At 44.1% G+C, this 24,431-nt stretch overlaps 1 protein-coding gene across 1 annotated transcript in view; it reads left to right on the top strand.

Moving 5' to 3' along the window:
- The window catches only part of UNC80 (unc-80 subunit of NALCN channel complex), a 502,852-nt gene that overhangs the window by 253,211 nt on the left and 225,210 nt on the right, over positions 1-24,431 (top strand). Inside the window, exons 33-34 of the mRNA XM_078779534.1 lie at positions 1,102-1,240; positions 5,828-6,009. Of these exons, the coding sequence (XP_078635660.1) occupies positions 1,102-1,240; positions 5,828-6,009 (321 nt within the window). The remainder of the gene's footprint in view (positions 1-1,101; positions 1,241-5,827; positions 6,010-24,431) is intronic.

Here is a 24,431-nt window from a genome sequence, read left to right on the forward strand (position 1 = left end):
ACAATGCTGTGAAGGCAATGGCAAACCATCCAGTGTGACACTTGGCAAGAAGCTACTTTGGCAGCACCAATGCTCTGTAAGGAGTATGGCACATCAAAATATTTTACGGCGTAGCCCATAGGGCAAAGCCTTCTGGAACAGTGTTTGTCCGTCCATTTGTATGTGTGCATGTATGTATGTATGTATGTATGTATGTATATATGTCCCCTCAAACGTATACCAATCAGAGCTGAGGATCTGATCACCTGACTTTGTGATGTGATTACGTATGATATCATTACAGCGGTACAGCGGCTGACTCTCCACACTCTGGCATTTTGATTCCAATTTTGTTCAGGCCAAACATAACGTCGAACCTGTCATATATCACAATCGCCATGTTCTACCATAACGTTTTTCTTTCATTGTGAAGCACAAATAAACCGATTGTTAAAATGACCATCAAATATCGAAAGCATCGGCGTTCCGGCTCTTCCAACAATACGGTACGTATAGGCCTTAGACTTTAATGCCTCACCTTCGGGCTGCTGCGGACAAATTAAGCCCAGGTTTCTTAATAGTCGTGTATCGTTTCAGTAGTATCGTTTTTGTAATAATAATAATCATATAGTAAATATGACGGTAGGACTTTAATCCCAATGTCGTGAATACAAAGTCAATGGATTGAATCGGTGTATGGTTCATGAATCGATGATAAGCGGTGTACGGTGCTAACAACCGCGGAAGTAAGGAATTCGCCTCGGTTATTTGATAGCATGTTATTAACCCAACTCTTGTGTGGTATATAGATTAGAGTAGATCTTCCCACAGTTCTGTAAGTAAAACTTTCCTCACGGATGTCGGGATTCCACCAAATTTCTTTGCTTAATGTTATGAACAGCATTTGCGACTGTTTAAAAAGCTAATCATACGTGTTTGTGGTTTATAATATTTTCCAAGCCCAGCTACGCTGCTGTTAGACTTTCGGTCTTGTTTTTTCTTCAATGTGTTGTCACTTTTAGTAACACTATGAATCAGGAAAGGTGTACACATTTTTCATCCATACACACTTTTTGCAGATGTTATCAAATCACCACTTTGACTTTAATGTTTTTACGGCAGGTGTTGACCTTGGCTCCGGCACCACTCTCTCTGCTGATAAAATCAGCAGTCGTCCTTCCTGAGGAGATGTACAGTGAGGTGCAGCCCGCTGCCTGGGAACTTTTACTCAGTTCTGACGAACATATGGCTGCTGCAGCAGGTGGGTAGGAAAACGAGTTCACTCTAGGATGTATCGGGGAAATATTAAAATGTTTTGGTTCCAGCTGGGGTATTGTATTGTTGAGTGTGATTCTACTTTTATGATTCGACTTATTACTTCCTCCACCAAAGGTGGACAGACGTTAACTTTTCACCCCTGTCTCTCTGTCTGTCTGTTTGTTTGTCTGTGAGCAGGATATCTCAAAATGTTATGGACGGATTAGGATGAAATCTGGTGGACAGGTTGGGGGTGTGACAAAGACGAATTGATGACATTTTGGTGAAGATTCAGATCCAGATATTATAATTTTAAAGTGATTCTTCATCATTCAGAGATGGGGCCAAAAACTATAGGGATGGGGCCTGCACAGTTTTGCATGATGTTTCAAAACTTTGTGGATGGTTCCAGACGAAACTTGATTGATGAGTTGGGTAGCTGACAAGAACAAGCCGATTAGGTTTTGGTTAAGGTCCCGATACAGATATGGGTATCATTGGGATACAAAAGGTAAACTGTTTGACAGCCTGGCGGAGGTTTGTGGTCTACTAAGTGTGAGTGCCATTCTCGTTAATTTTGTGATGGTGGTGTCAGTCATTGCTTTCGACGAATCTCTGCCCTTCGTTGGTGTGCTCACTAAGCATTGTGCGTTGTGCGATAACTGTATAGGTAAAAAATGAGTGGTGAGCAGGTAATCACGTGCCAATGAAGGGGAAAAACCTACGCAGATTAGCGATTAAAGTGATAGAGGTGTGTGCCATCCCTCTCCCACTCTACTCCTCTGAGCATCGTTGGATGCAGGTGCAGTAAATGCAACGTGAAGTCTGATTGACCAGATCATCGGTTTGGCAACGGCTGCCCTTGATTTTCAAAGTGCACACAGCTTTCTGCAGATGCTGCACAGTGATGCCTAAATTTGTGCCACCATTGACTTTCATGGGTGCATTGGTTAAGTTTGAAACTATAAAGAAAATTATATTTTCAATTTAGCATTAAACGTGAGATTCCATTGAGGGAATGAAACTTAATTGCTGCTGCACAGTTTTGCATAATTTAATTTAATTTGTATGTTAAGTTGTTCATTACATATGAATGTTTTGGCATTGTTCTCCATCTAAACAACTGTATTCATTTGGGAATGGGACATTCTTCCATTTAGCCACAGGAATGACCATCAGTTGTTATGGACCATCCCCACGTATAAAAACTCCACAAACCGTTAGAATTGATAAAAATTCAATCTGTGTGCAAAACGGTGCAATGTAAATGATATCATACCAAGGTCGCTATCATGAGTGCGAAGCGCTGTGATTAAATTCCATCGAGATTGACTATCGTTGTGGCTGTTCTTACAGCAGTTCTGTGCTCCTGCTTGCTTGCGGGTGTTGCTGCCTGCCACAGCCACCATTTTAATATCATACTGGAAAAACTGGAGTGAAAATGCCTCCATTCGTTTCCCTTAGGCATTTCTGTCTGCCCAGCACTCAGATCATAACTATATAATATGTGCTGCGTCGATGAACCGAGGAAAATAATGGAGTTTCTAAAATGCATCTGTGAGAACATGGTGTCATCTACATATTTCGTGTTCCCTGAGTTGGGAAACCTTTGTGCAGAGTTACCTCTTCGATTTGTGATTATTAGTACTAGCAACGGTACCCTCCCTACGTGCGGGGCTTCAATTGGGAGGCCCGAATGTAAAGGCAAAATATCAGAAATTGAAGGTTTATTTATTTTAAACGATTCATATAAACATCCATTGAATCATATCACACGCAAATCATCAAAATCTAAACAGTATCTTTAGAATTACATTAAAAGCCACATCACTGTTCATATCGGTAAATATTATTCCATCGTGTTTGGAAAAACGGGAAAATTGTAAATTGGAAAAATTGGGTAAAAATTGGAAAAACAATACAGCCTATTTTACTCCATGGGGTCCCAGGATTATCCACCCAAAATTTCGTTGCGATCGGTTCAGCGGTTTTGGCAGTACCTGGGAACAGATGGACAGACAGACAGACGGACAGACATTTGGTGAATTATAGTAAGATATCCGTTCTCTATGGGAGCGGCTATTATTTTATCTGGGGCATAGAGATCACAGTAGATCTATATAGGCTTGAAACCCACTATAAACGATTTATACACGTTGACATTGCACTTGTCCAAGGAGGAAACCTCCCTTGGGGAGGGGGTAAAATGAAGTCGTTACACTTTCCATCGTGTGACCCTTTGTCCTGTCAAGTTTGGTTGAGATTGGACAAGTAACGGCCGAATGTATTGTGGTCTGACAGACGGACAGACACGAAATTGCATATTTTAGTATGATGATAGCCCTTGAAGCATTATATGTGTGCAGTGTTGGGATAAAAAAAACCCACACTTCGATGAGCGTTGACTTTCTTTAAAAATTAATTATAAAACATCTTGCAGTGATTTCTGAATTAATTGAAAGGCTGCAAGTGCCCCAAGCTTGAAAAATGGTATTGATTGACTTGAGAAATGGTGTGTGCATTGATTAATAAGATTGTTTATGATTTTGTAACTTGACTGGCTCCAACCTTTCTTGTGAGTGCATCCAAGGTACAATTATGATCATCATACAGGGTAAATTAATCATTGTGATTCCGAGGCCTAATTGGCTCATTTCTTACCATTGTATCAATGGGGTGGGATATCATGTCTGTGGTGCACCAGGTGCACCCTTCTCCGAGGCAGTCAATTGAACACCTGGCTCACCAGAGTTGCTCCTCCCTATCCACTATCATTTATGAACTAGCAAAGGTACCCGGCGTTGCCAGGTACCTAACACAGAGTCGCTTCATGACAGGAATATGAAGAGAGGAGGGGAGAGAGAAGAGAGGACAGAGAGGAAGGGGGGGGGGGAGAAAGGAGGGGAGGGGACAGGCAGAGGAGAGTGGGAAGGGAAATGGAAGGGAAAAGCAGTGTGAGGGGAGGGGAATGGAAGGCAGCATGAGTGGAGAAGGGAAGCAAAGGCAGTGTGAGGAGAGGGGAGGGGAAGGCAGCATGAAAAGGGAGGGGAAGGCAACGTGAGGAGAGTGGGAGAGGAAGGCAGCATGGGGAGAGTGGGAGGGGAAGGAAACGTGGGGAGAGTGGGAGGGGAAGGCAACGTGAGGAGAGGAGAGGAGAAGGCATCGTGAGGAAAAGGGAGCGGAAGGCAGCACAAGGAGAGGGGGAGGGGAAGGAGGGTGAGGAGAGGATGAGGGGAAGGCAACATGAGGATAGGATGAGGGGAAGGCAGCTTTAGGAGAGGGGAGGAGAAGGCAGAGTGAGGAGAGGGGAGGGGGAGGGGAAGGAGGGTGAGGAGTGGGAATGGGAGGGCAACATGAGGAGAGTGGGAGGGGAAGGCAGTGTGAGAAGAGGCAAAGGGAAAGGAGGGTGAAGAGTGGGGATGGGAGGGCAACATTAGGAGAGTGGGAGGGGAAGGCAGTGTGAAGAGAGGGGGAGCGGAAGGCAGCATGGAGAGAGTGGGAGAGGAAATCTGCATGAGGAGAGGGAGGGGAAGGCAAAGTGAGGAGAGTGGGAGGGGAAGGCAGCATGATGAGAAGGGAGGGGAAGGCAGCATGAGGAGAGGGGGGGAGGCAGCATGAGGAGAGGAGGATGGGAAGGTAGCATGAGGTGTGGGGACAGGAGGGTTCTGTGAGGAGTGGGGAGTGGAAGGCAGTGTGAGGAGTGGGGAGGGAAGGCAGCATGAGGAGAGGTGGAGGGGAGGGGAAGGGAAGGCAGCATGAGGAGTGGGGACAGGAGGGCAACATGAGGAGAAGGGAGGGGAAAGCAACATGAGGAGGGTAGGGGAAGGCAGCATGAGAGGTGAGGAGAAGGGAGGGGAAGGTAGTGTGAGGAGTGGGGAGAGGAAGGCAGCAAGTGGGATAGGTGGGGGGGGGGGGGGGAAGGGGGCAGCTTGAGGAGAAGGGAGGGGAAGGCAGCATGGGGAGTGGGGACGGGAGCCGGGAGGGCAACATGAAGAGAGGGGAGTGTAAGGCAGCGTGAGGAGAGTGGAGGAGAAGGCAGTGTCAGGAGAGGGGAAGGGAAGGTAGCATGAGAAGAGAGGAAGCAGAGTCAGCATGAGGAGTGGTGAAGAAAATGCAGCATGAGCAGTGGAGATATGAAGGCAGCATGAGCAGAGGAAATATAGCCTGCTTCTAGTTTTAGTGTACATTATAGCATAAATTATCTTCAAAGGGGGGTGTTTTAACCGACCGAAACACACAGTTTTCATTCATGCGCTTCCTTGGAGTTCAACAAGTATGCATAAAATGTTTAGGGCCGCTAAGTTTCATGGTTTTGGAGTTATGGAGGACACACACACACATACACACACACACACACAGACACACACACACACACACTCACACACACACACACTCACACACACACACAGACAGACACAGACACACACACACACACAGACACACACACACACACACACTCACACACACACTCACACACACACACACACACACACAGACACACACACACACACACTGCCTTTTATTATAGTAGATTGATGAAATGTATTCTGTGATATTTGGAATATTTTCTTCTGACTATAATAATCTGCAGCGGCGATGTTCCTGCTCTGCGCTGTGAAAGTTCCTGATCATGTGAGTGACATGCTGCTGTCAGAGTTCCAGCATGAGGAAGTGGCACAAAGGGTGAATGCAATTCTGCGTTTTGGTGCACTCTGGCGTTTCCGCTACCAGGTGTGGCCACGAATGGAAGAAGGTGCACCACAGACCTTCAAGGTAATCAAAACATATCTGTGACCTTCTTGCTGTCACAAACACAAGTCGTCATTGGCTGGTCACTATCATTGCAGTAATTATTATTCATCTTAGAATTGAATTGGTGTATTTTGTGTCATCATTCAGTTTTATGAACTATTGGTTTTTTGGTTTATCCCTATAGAAACTATAAACCGAGCACCAAATCATCTTTGAATATACAGGCATATCTCATAAAGACCATTCAATTTTTTTGTTTTAACAATTTGTATCTATAAGGTCTACATATCTATAAGGTCTACATATCACACGAATTGTGAAGTTTGTATCTACATATCTATAAAGACTTCAATGAAAATAGCCAAGAACAAGAACAGCACTCAGTAGAGCGCATACCTCCGCCAAGCTGAACAGTTTAAGCTTTGTATCTCACTGATAGGCCGGATCTGCATCCAGACCTGAACCAAAATTTAGTCGGCTTGTTCTTGTCAACTACCAAACTCATCCACCAAATCTCGTCCGAATCCATCCACAATGTTTTGGGATATCCTACTATATTAGTCCATGGGCCAGGATCCCAAATTTCCAGTATCGGTACCACCCGGGGTGACTAATTCTCTTTGGTGTTTTTAACTTGCTATATGTCTCTAGTTTGCATTTTGATATGACAGCCCTTGCAGACTCACAGCTTTTAGAGTTTATCACTTCTTGTAATGGACATGCCCCATGGATGAAAGGCGCGAACACACACTTTACCACTATCCTTTATTCTCATACCACAATCTTTCTGTTAAGAATCGGTTCAGTCACAGACAAGCATAAAATACCACATCGGGATCCTTTATTACCAGTATCACAAATGTAGGCAGTCATTCTCGTACATAAAGGCAGATTTTGTAGATGAAGTGGGTTGTTTTCAAAAAAATTCGAACTTAACTTAACAAAATATTTATGCAAGTTGAACAAAATATTTATGTTTTTGTCAAGTCACACCCTGTGACAAATCAGACTCTAGGTTTCCTGTTTTAAGCAAGGTCTTTGATTCGGTAGAATCAACATGCATCCATGACACTTTTTCTTTGGCTCTTAACATTATTAAATGAAGTACAGTTTCACGTTTCTGTTTGTGCATAATTATGCCACCAAGTTATTCATCATCACCGTCATCCATATCAGAGTCAGTTAATTCCACTTCTGGCTCTTCTTCACTGGCTTGGTTGCTGCACGTTTGTAGTTTGCACATGTCTGTGCACTTCAGGCCATTGCTGAGGCAGTTACATGCTGGTAGTTTGCATGACCGCACACATTTGCAGGAGAGCAGCTGCAGCACAGCATCTGGTGCAGGCGAGCCATGCATCCACTCAACAGCCAGCTTCCCATTCTCATCAGTTGTCCAACCACAGTCCTTTGGGCTTGGAACATAGGGCTGGCTCTGCAGACATCTCCTCCAGATGGCAGCTTGATAGTTTGCACGGCGAGCATGCATGAATAGACAGTCCTCACAAGGAGGGAGTTGACTTGACTCAACTTCTCCACGTCTGGCACAGAACAGTTGGTATCGAAGCTTGTTGACTTCAGATGTGCGGCTAGAAGGCATGTACATATGGCAGGTGATCTCCTGTAGCTTCTGGAACAGTTCTGCAGATACTTACCATGAACGTCCAAGTTCCATGAGAGCTTCCTGGTAGGTCTTGTCAGACTTCACCTGCTTCAAGGTCGTCATCTTCCCACGGCCAGCGAATGCACTGACTGTATCACAGCCCGTGAAGGCATGCATACCAATCAAGGCATCACAGACAGTACCTCCCAGTGCATGGCTTAGCTTGGTGATGTCCAGGAACCTTGTCCGGTTCTTTGTTCCACATTTCTGGTACATGGGACATGGGATGTTGCTGCTGACCCCCAGGCAGATAACCAAGACGTCTGTATCCTCAGCAGTGATGACAACAGACTTGTAGCCAGATTCTGCTGCATGAAGAGCATGGAGTAGTAGGCGAGTATCAGCTTCTTCCTGTGAGGATTTTAGCTCTGTGGCCTCTTCCCATTGTTCTTTGGTGATCTTGAAGCAAAGCTGCTCACAGGTAACATAGAGTACCTTGTCCTCGAGTTTCTCTCTCTGTCTTGGCCCCTTCCATTCCTCTACCAGAAACTTCACCAGGCTTGTTTTGTTCGAAGGACTGCTGAGCAGTTTCCTCCATTGCTGGATGTTTTGCCCAGGTGCAATGTTCCGGAATTGGATTCCAGTGTCTGCACCCCTGTTGGCTAATTTCTGCATCTTTAATGGACGTCTCCTTGTAAACGTCAAAGACGACATCGATGTGATGGCTCTTGGCACCTTCATGGAGAACACTTGACAAGGCTGATTCTGCCAGCTGTGAGAAGGTCTTGTCATTCCCTTTCAGTTTCTGGACCAGGCTCATCCCATCAATGACAGTTGCTGATGGCTCTGGGAGGAATTCTGCTGCAGAGCTGGCAGAAGACTCGTCTTTTGTGTACAGTTTGTAGCATGACTTGTGGTAATGTCCCTCTGCAGCAACAAGGTCTCTGCTCAGTAAGGCAAGGATTCTTGGATCCAGTTTTTTGGTTGCTGCGTTGCGAACCCTGGCATCTGCACGTAACTCAACACACTGGATGAGGGGTTCCCTTGTATTGTGTCCTTTTAGGTATCTGCTCGACTTGTTGCAGAAAATGCAGATTTTATCATACACTCTTGATGTACCTGGCGCATCCCTAGCTGATGTTCTTGAACTGACCTCTCCAGGTTCATCTTTGGGGTCTTTGGAAAGGAGAGAGTCAAGAGACTTCTTCATGGTGAAAATGCTATGGCATTTGCGATGATACTGCAATTGTGGTATTTGTCCTTCTTCAATGCCTTTGGCTATATCCAGAAGTGGAGCATGCTGTCTGATCTCTGCAGCCCTGAGCAAAGTGTTCCATGAGACCAGATCTTGTGGTGACACCAGGGAGTCAGAGTCTTCATTAGAGCAATGAATGATACAGTCAGTGCGTGCTCGCTTCCTTGGCAGGGTGGCACCTTCATCTCTACTTGGTGGATCCATCATGTACACCTCAGGACATCAGCACACTACAGTAGACACCTGCAATGTACAAGCAGCAATCCGTGTTCCAGCAATCCAATGCATTATTTGTTCTGACAGTGCCATTGAAAGCAAAACAAAATCTTATCTAAGATCTGCCACATCTTGATCTCACTGGTAAGTTAATCCTAGAAAAGGAAAGGATATTACCATAGTTAACTGATCTTAACTAATCAAACTTAATTAACCTTATTTAGAACTGCAAAAGATAACTTACATAGCCAGATATCTCACCAGTTCCATCAAAGGAGCTGAAAAAAAAGCTTACATCTATCCGCAATTAACTCTTCCTAGAAAAAAAGCTGAATGCGAGTACACAATTATCCAATAAGAAAGTACAGACAAATAGGAAATGCATTTATTTTGCTCTGATCTTTAATAATTACAATATAGTAGCATTTCTCACATGGTTTTAGTTCTGTATTGACTGAAATTAGATGTGATCTTTGCATACCGCAAGATTTAAATGAATTACGCAATGCCGCTATTGGGTGAATTTGAAGTTTTTACAAAAAACTGACAAAGCTGCCAGTGTGGAAAGGCTATCACATCTTAATGTACTTATATTGACCCAATAAACATTTTAGTACCACTTAGGTTTGGTCACCCCAGGTGGTACCGATATCTGGCCTGGCCCATGGACTATATGTCGTTTTTGGTCCTATCTATCAATGGTGAAGAAGCACTTAAAATTATAGTACCAAGATGCGGATCTTCACCAATATCTAAAAGATTCGTCCTTGTCACACATTCAATTTGTCCTGTGTAAATGGCTCTGACTTCATCATCTACCTGTAGAAAGGAAAACAAGCAAGAATGTGAAAACAAAAGCAGAATCAAATGTTAACGTCAGTAGTTTTAAAACGCAAAGTTTAACGAAATCTGAATTTCTTTGTTACAGTTATTTCCAACTAGCAGGAGTACCTGGAGTTGCCGGTGGGGGTTAGGAGGGGGGGGAGGTGAGGTGGAGCAGGAGAGGAAGGGGTGAGGAAGGGAGTGGGTGGAGTGGAAGGGGAAGGGGGAAGTGAGGGGAAAGATATACTACAAATTACTACATATGCATCTTTTGGGGGGTGGGATGGTTTTGACAGGCCCCTCCGTTTTAGGGAGGATACAAAATCCCTCCGTTTAGATACAAAAATGCTTAGGCACTATGGAGCGAAAAAAAACAAAAATTTTTTAAAACCAATTAAGCTGTTAAAAAGCAATTAAAAAAGCATCACTTGAAGCAATTAATCATGTTTATTTTTCATCTATTTATTTGAATTATGCTATGTTTTGTTTGATTCAACATGTGATTTAATGGTTGTTTTGATGTAACATCCCAATGTGTGGTTTCAGTTGGTTCAACGGTTTTAGTTTCGATTTACGGTTTGAATTTGAAGGGCACGAGTTGTTCCAGAATGGCATTGATTGGTGGTTTCGGTGTCCCCACCCCCTTTTCCCCTCATATAAGGGAGGTTACAGAGTTGTTTTACGTTACTCTTGAGAAAGGTCAGTGGATGCACGTTTATCCGTGTTGCTGATCAAAACGTCGAGCAGTTGTTTATTTGCTCATTAAACGTTGGAGAACTAAAAATGGATTCTCATATATATACATATATATATATATATATATATATATATATATATATATATATATATATATATATATATATATATATATATATATATATATATATATATATATATATATGATATATATATATATATATATATATATATATATTGTGAGAAACCACCGGTGAAACCACCTGTTCTCACCCAGATTGGGTGCCCCGCCCACCGCGTGACGTGGCCTCCTTGGAGCCTCACGCGATCGGGAGGCGATTCGGCACGTGATTGGTGGAGGGTCAGAGAGCGCGGTCGCCATCTTATGCAACGGACGCGACTCGAAGGCACCGAGTGGGAAATAGATAAAGGGATTTCCCTTAATCTTCACGACAGCCGCGTTGGGCTGATCGTTTACCGTTCTGTATTTTACGAGTGAGTAACTCCGGAAGAGAACGAGTGATTCCCGGATCTCGTGGATTGGAACCGTGAGTCAGATATTGCCTGCGTCGTGTTGGAGCTGCTGGCCGACCGTTCCTGCAGGCCTTGTGCGGTGTATTCCACTCTGTTACCCTCCGAGTCCCGGAGATCGTCGATTGGAACCGCGAGTGATCTTGCCTGCGTCCTGTTTGGAGCTTCTGGGGCCGACAGTTCCTGCAGGCTTTGTGCAGTGTATTCCATTCTGTTACCATTTATGGTTTTTGTGATCGAGCCAATAAAGCATCGTGCCTTACCCCTAGAAGGCCGATTAAAACACAATTGTGTTTATTGAGTTCTCTCTGTCCACTCCGTGGACTACTTGAAGCCCGGACATTAACGTCCGTATTCCGTGCTGGGAACCATTTCACAGCCGGGATCGCGACAATATATATATATATATATATATATATATATATATATATATATACATACATATATATATATATATATATATATATATATATATACATACATACATACATACATACATACATACATACATACATACATACATATATCTTCACAGTCACGTGAAAAAGTAAGTACACCCCATGTAAAGTTTTGACTTTTTCAACATATTTCAACATACAGCTATTTGATCTTCATTTCAACAATATTGAAAGATAAAGGTGATATAATATAACAAATATCATGAAACATTTACATTTTGTAGTCCATTGTGTAATTTAAATAAACATAAATGGAAATTTCACGTGTGGAAAAAGCAAATACACCCCATGAAATGTTTTTAAAATATTTTTAACATATGTGGACATCAATATTTAATCTTCATTTAAACAGTATCTATAGATGAAAGTGATCTAATTGAACAAAAAACAATGAAAAGTTGACTTTGCAATAATTTATTCAACAAAAAATTAACAGAGATGCCATTTCCTTCTGTGGAAAAAGTAAATACACCCTTGGCTCTAATTTAGATTCGGGCTTTGACTTGGCCATTCCAGAACCCGACATTTCTTTCTTGTCAGCCATTCCTTGGTGACTGGTATGTTTAGGGTCATTGTCATGTTGCAAGGTCCACCTTCGGTTGAGCTTCAACTTTCTGACAGATGGCCTCACATTATCCTCAAGCACCCTCTGGCACAATGAAGAATTCATAGTGGATTCTGTGATGGTGAGCTGCCCAGGCCCTGATGCAGCAAAGCTGCCCCAAACCATAATATTTCTACCACCATGCTTTACAGTTGGTATCAGGTTCTTGTGGTCAAATGCTGTCTTTAATTTTCGCCAAACATGTCTTCTGGTACTGTGGCCAAATAGCTCGACCTTTGACTCATCTGTCCAGAGCACATTGTTCCAGAAGTGCTGGTCTTTGCCTCGGTGTTCATTGGCAAACTTTAGTCTTGCCCTGATGTTCTTTCTGGACAGCAAAGGTTTCCTCCTGGCACACCTCCCATGTTGATCAAATTTGTGCAGCCTCTTTCTAATGGTAGACTCGTGCACTTTGACATCAACAGTGGCAAGAGCTACCTGTAGGTCCCGTGATGACATTCTGGGGTTCTTAGAGACTTCTTTCAGCATCTTACGGTCTGCTGTCGGGCTGAACTTGCTGGGGCGGCCTGGCCTGAACAAGTTGGCAGTTGTTTGGAATCTTCTCCACTTGTCGATGATCTTCCAGACAGTCGAATGATTGATTTCAAATTGTTTGGAGATCTTTTAAAATCCCTTCTCAGACTCGTAGGCATCCATAACCTTCCTTCTGAAGGTCTCAGAGAGCTCTTTTGATCTAGGCATGGTGATGCCGCACACTTCAACAACAAAAAGCAATCCAAACTAAATGTTTGAGGTTTAAATAAGACAGGTTCCTCCAAGATCCTCTCTAACGATGTTCTAATCATTTGCACCTGAGCTGGTGCACCTGATTTTAATTTTAGGTATTTGAAGTAGTGATAAATGTAGGGGTGTACTTCCTTTTTCCACATGCGAAACTTGCATTTATATTTTTAAAAATTATACAATGGACTACAAAATGTAAATGTTTCATGATATTTGTTGTATTATATCACCTTTATCTATCAATATTGTTGAAATGAAGATCAAATAGCTGTATGTTGACATATCTTGAAAAGTCAAAACTTTACATGGGGTGTACTTACTTTTTCACGTGACTGTATATATATACACGGGGTGTGTCAATAAAACGTTAACCGCTTCAAAACTTTATTAACCAAAACATGGAGTTAAAAAAAAAATGAACTCGGAAAATGAAAACCAAATCATGGAGAAATGAAACTCATTATGCGTTAATGCGTTTATACTTGAGGTGTTTGATGTGAACACCCCCTCACACACAACATGCGTTCACACGAATCGTGAAGTTTTCAATGACGTTTCTGCAAGTTTCAATGGTTACTGTCTGCACGTAAGCCTCAACTGCTGCCTTCAAATCAGATTCAGATCTGGACAATGTTTACTCCTTTCTCTGTAGAAAACGTCGTTTTTCCCGAAGAATGCTTTGGTTATGCTTGAATGACTTATCCAAAGATCATTGATCACTCCTGCAAAAAATAAATAAATAATTAAGGTCATGGCTAAAAGTACAAAGGTCATTTTAAGCGGTTAACCTTTTATTGACACACCTTGTATATATATATTTTATTGTATTTATTGCATATATATTGACACACCATATATATATATATATATATATATATATATATATATATATATATATATAATATTATATAAATATATATATATATATATATATATATATATATATATATTAATATATATATATATATATATATATATATATATATATATATAATATATAAATATACAGTGAAACCTTGACTTACGAGTGCACCAACTTACGAGTTTTCCGAGATACGAGCCGTCGCTCGGGCGGTTTATTGCTTTGAGATGCGAGCCGAGATCTGAGTTACGAGCTTACGCCACCCGCCACCAAGTGGGTTCCGGTCACGTGGTTATCTTGCCGTGCAAGCATCTCTGCCGTATATCGCTGCTGCTTTGTTTTCGCATTTTGGTTATTTTGGAGCTTACGCCACCCGCCACCAGGTGGGTTCCGGTCACGTGGTTATCTTGCCATGCAAGCATCTCTGCCGTATATCGCTGCTGCTTTGTTTTCGCATTTTGGTTATTTTGGAAAATTTCTTAGTTTTAACCATGGGTCCTAAGAAATTGAGTGCCAAGGGCAGTACTGAGAAGAAGAAGAGGATGATGTGCTTGGATATAAAACACGCAATCGTCGAAAAACATGAGCGAGGTGTGCGTGTTGTCGACTTGGTGAGGCGGATGTGAAGGCAGCTGAAGATTTTATTATAACTTTTGCCGAACTGATATAAGCCGAACGATACATCCCCCAGCAAATCTTCAACTGTGACGAGACAGGGCTCTTCTGGAAAAAGATGCTGAGGAGGACGTATATAACGGCAGAGGAGAAGGGCATGCCAGGCCACAACTTGTTCAGAGTGCCGGCGATAGCTCGCCTTCTCTTTGTGGAAGACACGGTGAGATCCTTAACATCCAACAACTAATGGGACGCAAACGGGGCGCCCAGTTTAGCGGTACACACATTGATGAATCACCCTGCCTGTGAAACACCGACATGACAGGTTATAGCTGGGTCGGGATTCAAACCCAGGCTGGACAGTTTAGAGTCAGGTGTGCGTACCTCCAGTCCAGGCCATCCTGCCAACTTGTATGCTGCATACAGGTGAAATATAAAGCGCGAGATAGTTATATATATATACTGTATATTAAAAAAAAAATTGGTGTGGTTTTTGGGGGGCTGGAACGGATTAATAGCATTTCAATGCATTTTAATGGGGAAATTTAATTTGAGAAACGAGCAAATTGAGTTACGAGCTCGGTCACAGAACGAATTAAACTCGTAAGTCAAGGTTTCACTGTATATATATATATATATAAATATATATATATATATATATACATACATACACAGACTTGGCATTTAATATGGAATATTTTTTTTGTGGGGGTGAACTTACTTTTCAAGATGTCTTAGAACCAAAAGTTCATTGGAATTATGTTGAAATTATTCTAGATTTTGTTAATGTGACCTTTAAAAGAAACAACAACCACATTTGACATTTCGAAACAAATAAATTGATCCTTGAAAGTGATGTAAACTGATATCGAACTCAATTAATGGACAGTACTGTGTTAAACTTCTGTACGTTTTCCAGAAGTATCTCTTTATTTTGCACATTCGCCAAAAAATTTTTTAACAAAAGTTAAATTACAACTGGGATTACGGACAGTAAAATTACAGTTCAGTACTTCGTGTAACCCCCACGAGCATTCAGGAGAGCACGTACACGTTGAGGCATGCTGTTCACGAGATTTGCCAAGGTTTGGACAGTAATCGCTTGCCATGCAGTGACAATAGTCTGCTGCAATTCACGCACAGAGGTCGGCTGCTGGTCCACGTGGTCGATTTGATGCGTTAATTCTGCCCACAAGTTCTCCATCGGATTCATATCCGGGGACATGGCAGGCCACTCCATATGCTCTACACCACGGTCAGCAAGAAAGTGTTGGATCATGCGAGCACGATGAGGCCGTGCATTGTCATCTTGGAAGACAAAGTTTCCTCGAAAGGCTGCACGAGCAAATGGAAGCAATGTTTTTTCCAGAATGGCCCTGTAATTGAACTGGTTCAGGTTTCTATTCAGAACAACCAGGTCAGTTTTGCCCCCTGCATGAAAAGCAGCCCAAACGGTCACCCAACCACCTCCAGCTTTGACTCTTGACACTATACAATCTTTGTTGTAGGCTTCATGCACTTGTCTGCGCACTCGGACGTGGCCATCTTGACGATAGACCAGAAATCTAGACTCGTCACTGAAGATCACGTGATTCCATTTTCTGGCTGCCATTGACAGTGCTCTCTGGCCCACTGCAATCGGTGCTGGCGGTGTTGTCTGGTCAGGCATGGCTTTCTCAGGGGACGCCTGGCACGATAGCCTGCTTGAACCAGTCATTGGTTGACTAGCCTTCTGGATACAGGCACATTTGTCAGTTGCTGCCACTCAGCCCTAAGCCGATTAGCTGACTTGGTACGGCCATTGTGGACTAACCGGTGCAGCTGGCGATCATCCCTCCTTGTGGTTCTGCGGGGACGTCCTGGCCTCGGTATTGGAGTAGGGACACCCCTCTGAGCATTTCGTTTCAGCATCTTTGACACCTGACCTTGAGTGATGCCATACTGCCGAGCAATAGCATGCTGTTTCATGCCGTAATTTCGTAAAGCCACCACTCCATGACAAACAGCATTGTCGAGTTGATGGACCATCTCCAGAGGAAGCGGCAATAACTTTTGGATACGTGCAGCAGTTGTTTTCCACTAATACAGAACGCAACAACCCTTGTATACCCGACTGTGAAACCAATCATCAAATGCACCTGTCCGTACATTTTGCCACGCCACCTGTGATATAATCCTGTTGTTGACTTCTTGCTGCGACAGACAGTGACATGGTTCTTTTAACAAATAAATCACCAAAGTGTGGAAGAAACTCACCAGATTGATATGCTGAATTAAGAAAGTTAACCCAAGTCAAGAAAAAATATATATTCCATATTAAATGCCAAGTCTGTATATATATTGTTGCGGATCTCGGTTTACGGCGCTCCCCTTACTGAGGAGGGTTTAATCCCCTCGTCTATTAATCTGGCCGTCCGAGTCCTAGAAGATACTGCGGTCCTTCCGGTCGGAAGCAGGGCGATACTTCTGCCCGAGCCACGGACAAGATGGAATGTTGCCGAGCGGTTTAGCAATCCGAAGCTCGAGCCGTTAGCGGCAGTCTAAACCCGATTATAGCGGTTCCTATATCGTGCCACCGATATTCAATTGGGGACAGGACGCAAGCGATCAGATGAGGGGATCCAAAGTAAAGCAAGAACAAATATAATTTATTAATTATGTACAAGAAACCCGAAGAGGAAATGAAAGAAGGGCATATACAAGAAGAAGAAGAAGCAGTGACACAGGCAGCCTTAAACAGTCTTATATTATCACACGCCCAGGACAGTACAAACACACTTACACTAATGGGGAATAGCAGGTAGAAGGAGAAGAGTCAAGCAGATGGTTCCAGGCTCCGGGTCCGCCGCGAAGAATGGCAGGCAGCTTCGCGTGTCGTTGGCGCGTGACTGGACCTTATAATTATGCGGGGGACTGGGATGCCACGTACATAATCTTCGTGCCAACTCTCTCTCTCGCCCAGCGTTCGTCTCAGAGGGTACCCTCGCACAGGTCGCTCCAACAACGTGACAATCAACCGAGCGCTCCCCGCGCAGTTCGTTCACAATCAGCATCCCCCAGCGCAGTCCGTCATCAATGGCCTCCCCTCGCGCATCTCTCCGAGAGGGCTTAGCGCTTGCGCTTTTATAACCCGCTGAGAAATCAAGCCGCGCTTCATCGAGCCACGCTTTTTAACGAGCTCACCTCAGCCCTGGTTGGCTGGTGGGGGCTTACCGGCCACGCCCTGGTGGTGAGTTGACGTGGCCACACCTCGTTCTTGCCGCCCCGCCCCCTTCTTCTCCAAGCCTGACCTCGTGTTCAATGGCGGCTGAGCCAGGCAGCGAATGCTACTGGCAAGCCCAGGAACACAATTTGGAGGAAGGCTATGCCGCAATATGAATTGACAAGGGGGCCTACTCTTATTTAATTAATACAACGCAGATTCAACTATTGGGAACAGATCCTTACCTGAAACACATACTAATGAAATAACTAAAGGAGAAGCCTATGGTGTGCTACGTGTTGCTCGTGGCTTAGCTAGTGTGCGACCTTTGACCTTTTACACCAAAAATGGGAGTATTTACAGGGGATTATTTATAAGGGAATATTACAGATATTTACAAAGTGGAGGGTTCTAAAAACCACAACAATATATATATATATATATATATATATATATATATATATATATATATATATATATATATATATATATATATATATTGTGAGAAACAACCTTGTTCTCACCAAATTAGTGCCCCGCCCACCACGTCACGTGACCTCCTTTCAGCCTCACGCGATTGGGTGGCTATTCGGCACGCGATTGGTGGAGGGTGAGAGAGCCGGCCGCCATCTTGTGCGACGGACGTGGCTCGAAGGCGTCGAGTGGAAAATAGCAAAAAGGGGATTTTTTAAGCCTCACGACAGCCGAGTTGTGCTGATCGTTTATAGTTCTGTATTTTAAGAGTGAGTAACTCCGGAAGAGAACGAGTGATTCCGGATATCGTAGATTGGAACTGTGAGTCATATTGCCTGTGTCGTGTTTGGAGCTTCTGGTGCCGACAGTTCCTGCAGGCTTTGTGCTGTGTATTCCACTCTGTTACCATCCATTGTTTTTGAGATCGAGCCAATAAATCATCGTGCCTACCCCTAGAGGCCGGTTAGAACACAGTTGTGTTTATTGAGTTCTCTTTGTCCACCCCGTGGACTACTTGAAGCCCGGACATTAACGTCAGTATTCCGTGCTGGAAGCATTTAACAGCCGGGATCGCGACAAATGGGTTGCTCGTCCAAGGATTATTCAAGTAAGAGACATTCGAACTGAGACGGGAATTCTGCAGTGGACGACATCTTCCTGCATCTGCTCATCGTTTCCTCACCAGCAGACGCCATCTTGGAGGAACTTTCTCCCCAGCAGACGCCATCTTGGAGGAACCTTCTCACCAGCAGACGCCATCTTGGAGGAACCTTCTCACCAGCAGACGCCATCTTGGAGGAACCTTCTCACCAGCAGACGCCATCTTGGAGGAACCTTCTCACAGCAGACGCCATCTTGGAGGAACCTTCTCACCAGCAGACGCCATCTTGGAGGAACCTTCTCACCAGCAGACGCCATCTTGGAGGAACTTTCTCACCATAGGACGCTATCTTGTGTGGTACTTCACTACCGGATAAGTGAATAGTTTCCGGATCCCTCCAAACAAACCGACATTAAAAAAAAACAAAAAAAAAACGTGAGTTATTTGTACGTTGCATTTTTCTCATTGGCAATTTGATGTGCGTTGGTGATATTGTGTAGTTCGTGTCGTATTTCCCCAACAGAGCGTTGTGTTTGAATTACGTGTACCACCCCAATATTGTTTGCCTCCCCCTGGGTGAATTGCCGTCCCATGTGGTGAAAGATATTGCTGAAATATTTCGATCCAGCCTCCTTTTAGACTCAGTGTTTTGTGCCTTGTCTTATGATAACTCGTAGCCAAGCTATGTCGACCAGAGAAGTGAGAGTTCAACCTGATCATGTTGACAGTCACGTGGGTGGCGATGTGAGCGACGCAATCAGCCTTGACCCGGTCACTAAACCCGATATGTTAGGAAGCGATCCCATCATGACTAAATGCATGCGTTCGACCTTCTGGACCGGGCTGACTCCGGTTCAACAACTCGACATGTATAACAGGGAGAATGACAGGGCAGAGGCAGAGCGTATTAAGCGAGAAGACCGAGAGCAGGCGGCAGCAGAGAGAGAGCATGCGGCAGCAGAGAGAGAGCATGCGGCAGCAGAAGCTGAACGCGTCAGAGAGCATGAGTTGCGAATGTTGACTGAACGACTGCGGGCAGAGGTGTCTGCTGCAAGCGTCCCGGAAACTGTTCATGTTCGTTTGCCGGACTGGACGGGAGACACGAAGCCAGAAGCGTATCTGGAGATGGCGGAGAAGTTGTTGGCTTCCAGTGGCATTGATGAGAGCTTGTGGGTCGGCCATCTTGTTAGCCATCTATCTGAGAAGGCGAGGGAGGTATATGCGAGGATGGCAACCGAGGACGCAAACAAATACAGGAAATTGAAGGCCGAGATTTTGAACGCCTATGCGGTGTCCGCGTGTATTTATAGGCGTAATTTTTTCAGTTGGACTCGTCAGTCCAGTCAAACCTATGAGGAACATTCGCGGGTCTTGTTGGAACAGCTGCAGAGATGGTTCAAGGGGAGCAAGGTTGAGTTACCTCAAGCGGTTGCGGAACTCCTGGTGCGTTACCGTATCGATCAACAGCTTCCGCCTGACTTAGCGTTGTTTCTTGTCGACAAAGACACTGTTTCCTTGTCAGACTGCGTCAACCTTATTGATAAACATGTTTTGGCGTGCAAAATGTTGCAAGTCACGCAGTCGCGTCGTAAGACGGAGGATTCTGCGATCGAGACCGCCCCCCGTCTGCCCGGCGGCTGGATCGAGGGGAAGGGTTCTCCGATGCCCTCCACTGGTGGCGGTCGCGAGCTGCAGGCCAGGGCACGGCCCTGGTGCGATTTCTGCAAACGCGTGGGGCACGGTGGAGACCGCTGCTTCTCTAACCCAGCTAGTCCGGCCTACCGAGGCAACCCTGCTGTTAAATCGGAGGGAGGTCAGTGGAGGTCATCAACTGGGCCCTCGCACACGACGGTGGCATCGGTGACAGAGGTCACTGCCACCGAGGCTAATTCCATTCATCCTCTGTATCAGGATTATTCAGGGACAGCCTTAGTGGGTGGCCCTGATTCGGTGCTGAAGTTTGAGGCCCAATACCTTCGGGATACTGGGGCGACACTGTGTGTTCTCCGGGCGGGGGTAGTTCCGGCCTCTCAGATGCGTTATACCGGCGAGTATATCATCCTTCGGGGCATTAACCAGGTTCCTGGCCGGTATCCCTTGCCCTCCTCGAGGTCCGGAGTGACATTTTTACGGGTCCAATGACCTGTGCGGTGGTACCCTACTACCCGGTACCCGGGGTCTCCTTGCTGATTGGCAATGATGCCATGGCCAGGGAGGAGTCATTGACTCTGACCTGTGGGGTGGTCACTAGATCCCAGAGTAAACAGGCGGAGAGAGTGGCGGAGTCAGACATATCTTCACTCTGGCCCGAGGAGCCTAGCGCCTCGACTCCAGTTCCCGACGGTGACGTTGCGTCAGTTGAAGTCCACCCGAGCCTCCCGTCAAGCCAACCTCAGGTGCCGTGCTCCTCAGGGACCGCTCCCGCCTGTAACACGGGGACCCCAGCTACGTGTTCGCCGGTCGGCGAATCCGGGGAGGAGGATCAGTCCTCCGAGGCGGTTAGCGACCTCAGTTCTGGGCCGGAAGTCACTCCCGCATTGTCTGCGGTAACCAGTTTAGTGGAGGATCAGCACTTCGATCCCACCCTTGCCATCCTCTGGGAAATGGGAGACGACTCCGAGCCGGGACGAACAGGCTACTATGTGAATGGTGCACTGGTGCAGGTGTGCTGATGCATAAGTATTCCCCAAAGAACATGTCCTCCACCCAGACGTGGAAGGTTCGACACCGAGTTGTCGTACCGGGGAGGCATCGTCAGTCAGTCATGCAATTGGCCCATGACAATATTTCCTCGGGTCATGTCGGAGCTGCCAAGACCTTAGCCAAGGTCAAGAATCAGTTCATATGGCCCGCCATGTCGCGAGACATCAAGCGCTATTGCGCTAGCTGTCCCATTTGTCAACGACTCGGAAAAGGAGTGAAGGTTTTCAAGGCACCCCTAAAGCCCCTCCCCGTGATCAGTCAGCCTTTCCAGTTTGTTGCCGCTGATTTTGTCGGACCTTTGCCCAAAACCAGTTCCGGGAAACGCTATTTGCTCCTCGGTCCGTTTTCCCTCCTGTAAACGCTTTCCCCAACTTGAGTTTGGCCCCCTTGTCTCTCTATTGTGCTTTGTGTGAAGTGTAACTCTTGTGGGGTAGATATTAATGCGGTGTATTGTGTTTAATATTGTGTTGTGGATAAACCTGGTTCATTGTATAAGCCTGTTAACGATTACCGCCATCATATTGCCATGTGATTTGCACCTACTACAAATACTGGTTTCAAAACGCCGTCTATCCGACGGGTTTTTTACTTAGGTGGGGAGGACTGTGAGAAACAACCTTGTTCTCACCAAATTAGTGCCCCGCCCACCACGTCACGTGACCTCCTTTCAGCCTCACGCGATTGGGTGGCTATTCGGCACGCGATTGGTGGAGGGTGAGAGAGCCGGCCGCCATCTTGTGCGACGGACGTGGCTCGAAGGCGTCGAGTGGAAAATAGCAAAAAGGGGATTTTTTAAGCCTCACGACAGCCGAGTTGTGCTGATCGTTTATAGTTCTGTATTTTAAGAGTGAGTAACTCCGGAAGAGAACGAGTGATTCCCGGATATCGTAGATTGGAACTGTGAGTCATATTGCCTGTGTCGTGTTTGGAGCTTCTGGTGCCGACAGTTCCTGCAGGCTTTGTGCTGTGTATTCCACTCTGTTACCATCCATTGTTTTTGAGATCGAGCCAATAAATCATCGTGCCTACCCCTAGAGGCCGGTTAGAACACAGTTGTGTTTATTGAGTTCTCTTTGTCCACCCCGTGGACTACTTGAAGCCCGGACATTAACGTCAGTATTCCGTGCTGGAAGCATTTAACAGCCGGGATCGCGACAATATATATATATATATATATATATATATATATATATATATATATATATATATATATATATATATATATATATATATATATATAATTATATATATATATATATGTATATATATATATATATGTATATATATATATATATATATATATATATATATATATATATATATATATATATATATATATATATATATATAGGATTTATTGTATATATTGACACATCCTGTATATATATATATATATATATTTATTGTATTGTATTGTATATATTGACACACCCTGTATATATCTATTTTATTGTATTTATTGTATATATTGACACACCCTATGTGTGTGTGTGTGTGTGTGTGTGTGTGTGTGTGTGTGTGTGTGTGTGTGTGTATGTATATATATATATATATATATATATATATATATATATATATATATATATATATATATATATTAGTCTAGTAGGAAGACTAGGTCCCCCTGCACCCCCCGGAGATATACTTCTAATCAGTGTTTCTAGATTGGAAAAAATGTGTAGAAAATGACTAGCTATGGCCCCAAGCTGAAAAAATGTCCCACATACCATTTTTATGCAAATTACTGCTGCCATTATCAAAAAAACGATTTTTGACATATCTCAGCCAATATTGCAGATAATTGAAAAATGAAGGTGTCTAGACCCATGTTTTGAAGGGCATAGATCATGATAGAACTATTCATAACATGATTACATGTGTCTATGGTATACTAGTATGCATATTAATGCTGTAATTACAAAATAATCAGTTTTACAAATGATAAGGATACGTTAATACTGCAGATAACTTAACATGGTACATAAGGGGTCTAAACCCAGGTATTTTCAAGGTTAAATGTCAACAAGATGCTCCTGAGTCTTGCATAGGGGCGGGACATTGGCAGTAACATTGGTACCACTCAACTTTTCTTCCCACCATTGACTTTGTATTGCGAGAGATTTTCACTTGCTTATTTAAAGGTTTCTCACCCAGCCCACGTAAAATCTACCAACTCCTGCTGTTAACTCCCAAACATATTTTTTTATGTTATCCAATCACAGTGCAGAAATGACAGACTAGAGATCCAAATTAGTGCTGCTATAGCTGCCATTTTACATTTCCATCCATGTAACATGCGCGCTCGCGCGCTCGTATCAATTGGTAATGTCGCGCGCTCGTATCAATTGGTAACGTTGATGTTATTGAATACCTCAGTTGAAAGTTCAGTCTTCCATTCCATCTGTGTGTTGTTCTTGGTATTCATCCTCCAATCTAGCCAGGTAAGATGCTAACTATAATGTTACTCACACTCTTGACTTCAGTTTCTGCATGAAATCATAAACAGGCAGAATAACAGCTGAGCCAGCTAGCACCATGTTAGCTAACGTTAAAGCTAGCCTCATCTATGTACAGTATGTTCCTAATGTCGGTGTAACTTAAACTTTTGTTAATGCCAAACATGAGACATATCTGTTGACTTCTGTATATGAATTGAACCAGAAAGAGGCACGACAGCTGAGCTAGCTACAGTAACTTAGCACAATGTTTCATTGGCCTAGATAGCTAACGTTAGTGTGGAAGAATTTAGATGTTTTAGCTATTAGCACTTTTGATGCCACTAAACATGGTTTAGTCAGCTAAAAAGTACCCTAGTGTAGAACATGACTCAGAACCTCTGTTACCTCACTGAAAACTCAGAGCCTCCTTTCACAGGCACTTTTAACATCATTCGTGATTTCTTATTTGTCATTTAACAGTGATGGTAGACATCGACAGCAAGCATGCCCAAAAGAAAACGGAGTGTAGAACCTGCAGCCCAAAGCTCTCCTCCTACATGCATCCTTCATGTACCATCCATGTCTGATCATGGGGATTTCACGCCCCTCCGTAAAATTAAAG

The sequence above is a fragment of the Myxine glutinosa genome, chromosome 1, assembly GCF_964187855.1.
Source record: "Myxine glutinosa chromosome 1, kmMyxGlut1.1, whole genome shotgun sequence".
Lineage (NCBI taxonomy): Eukaryota > Metazoa > Chordata > Myxini > Myxiniformes > Myxinidae > Myxine > Myxine glutinosa.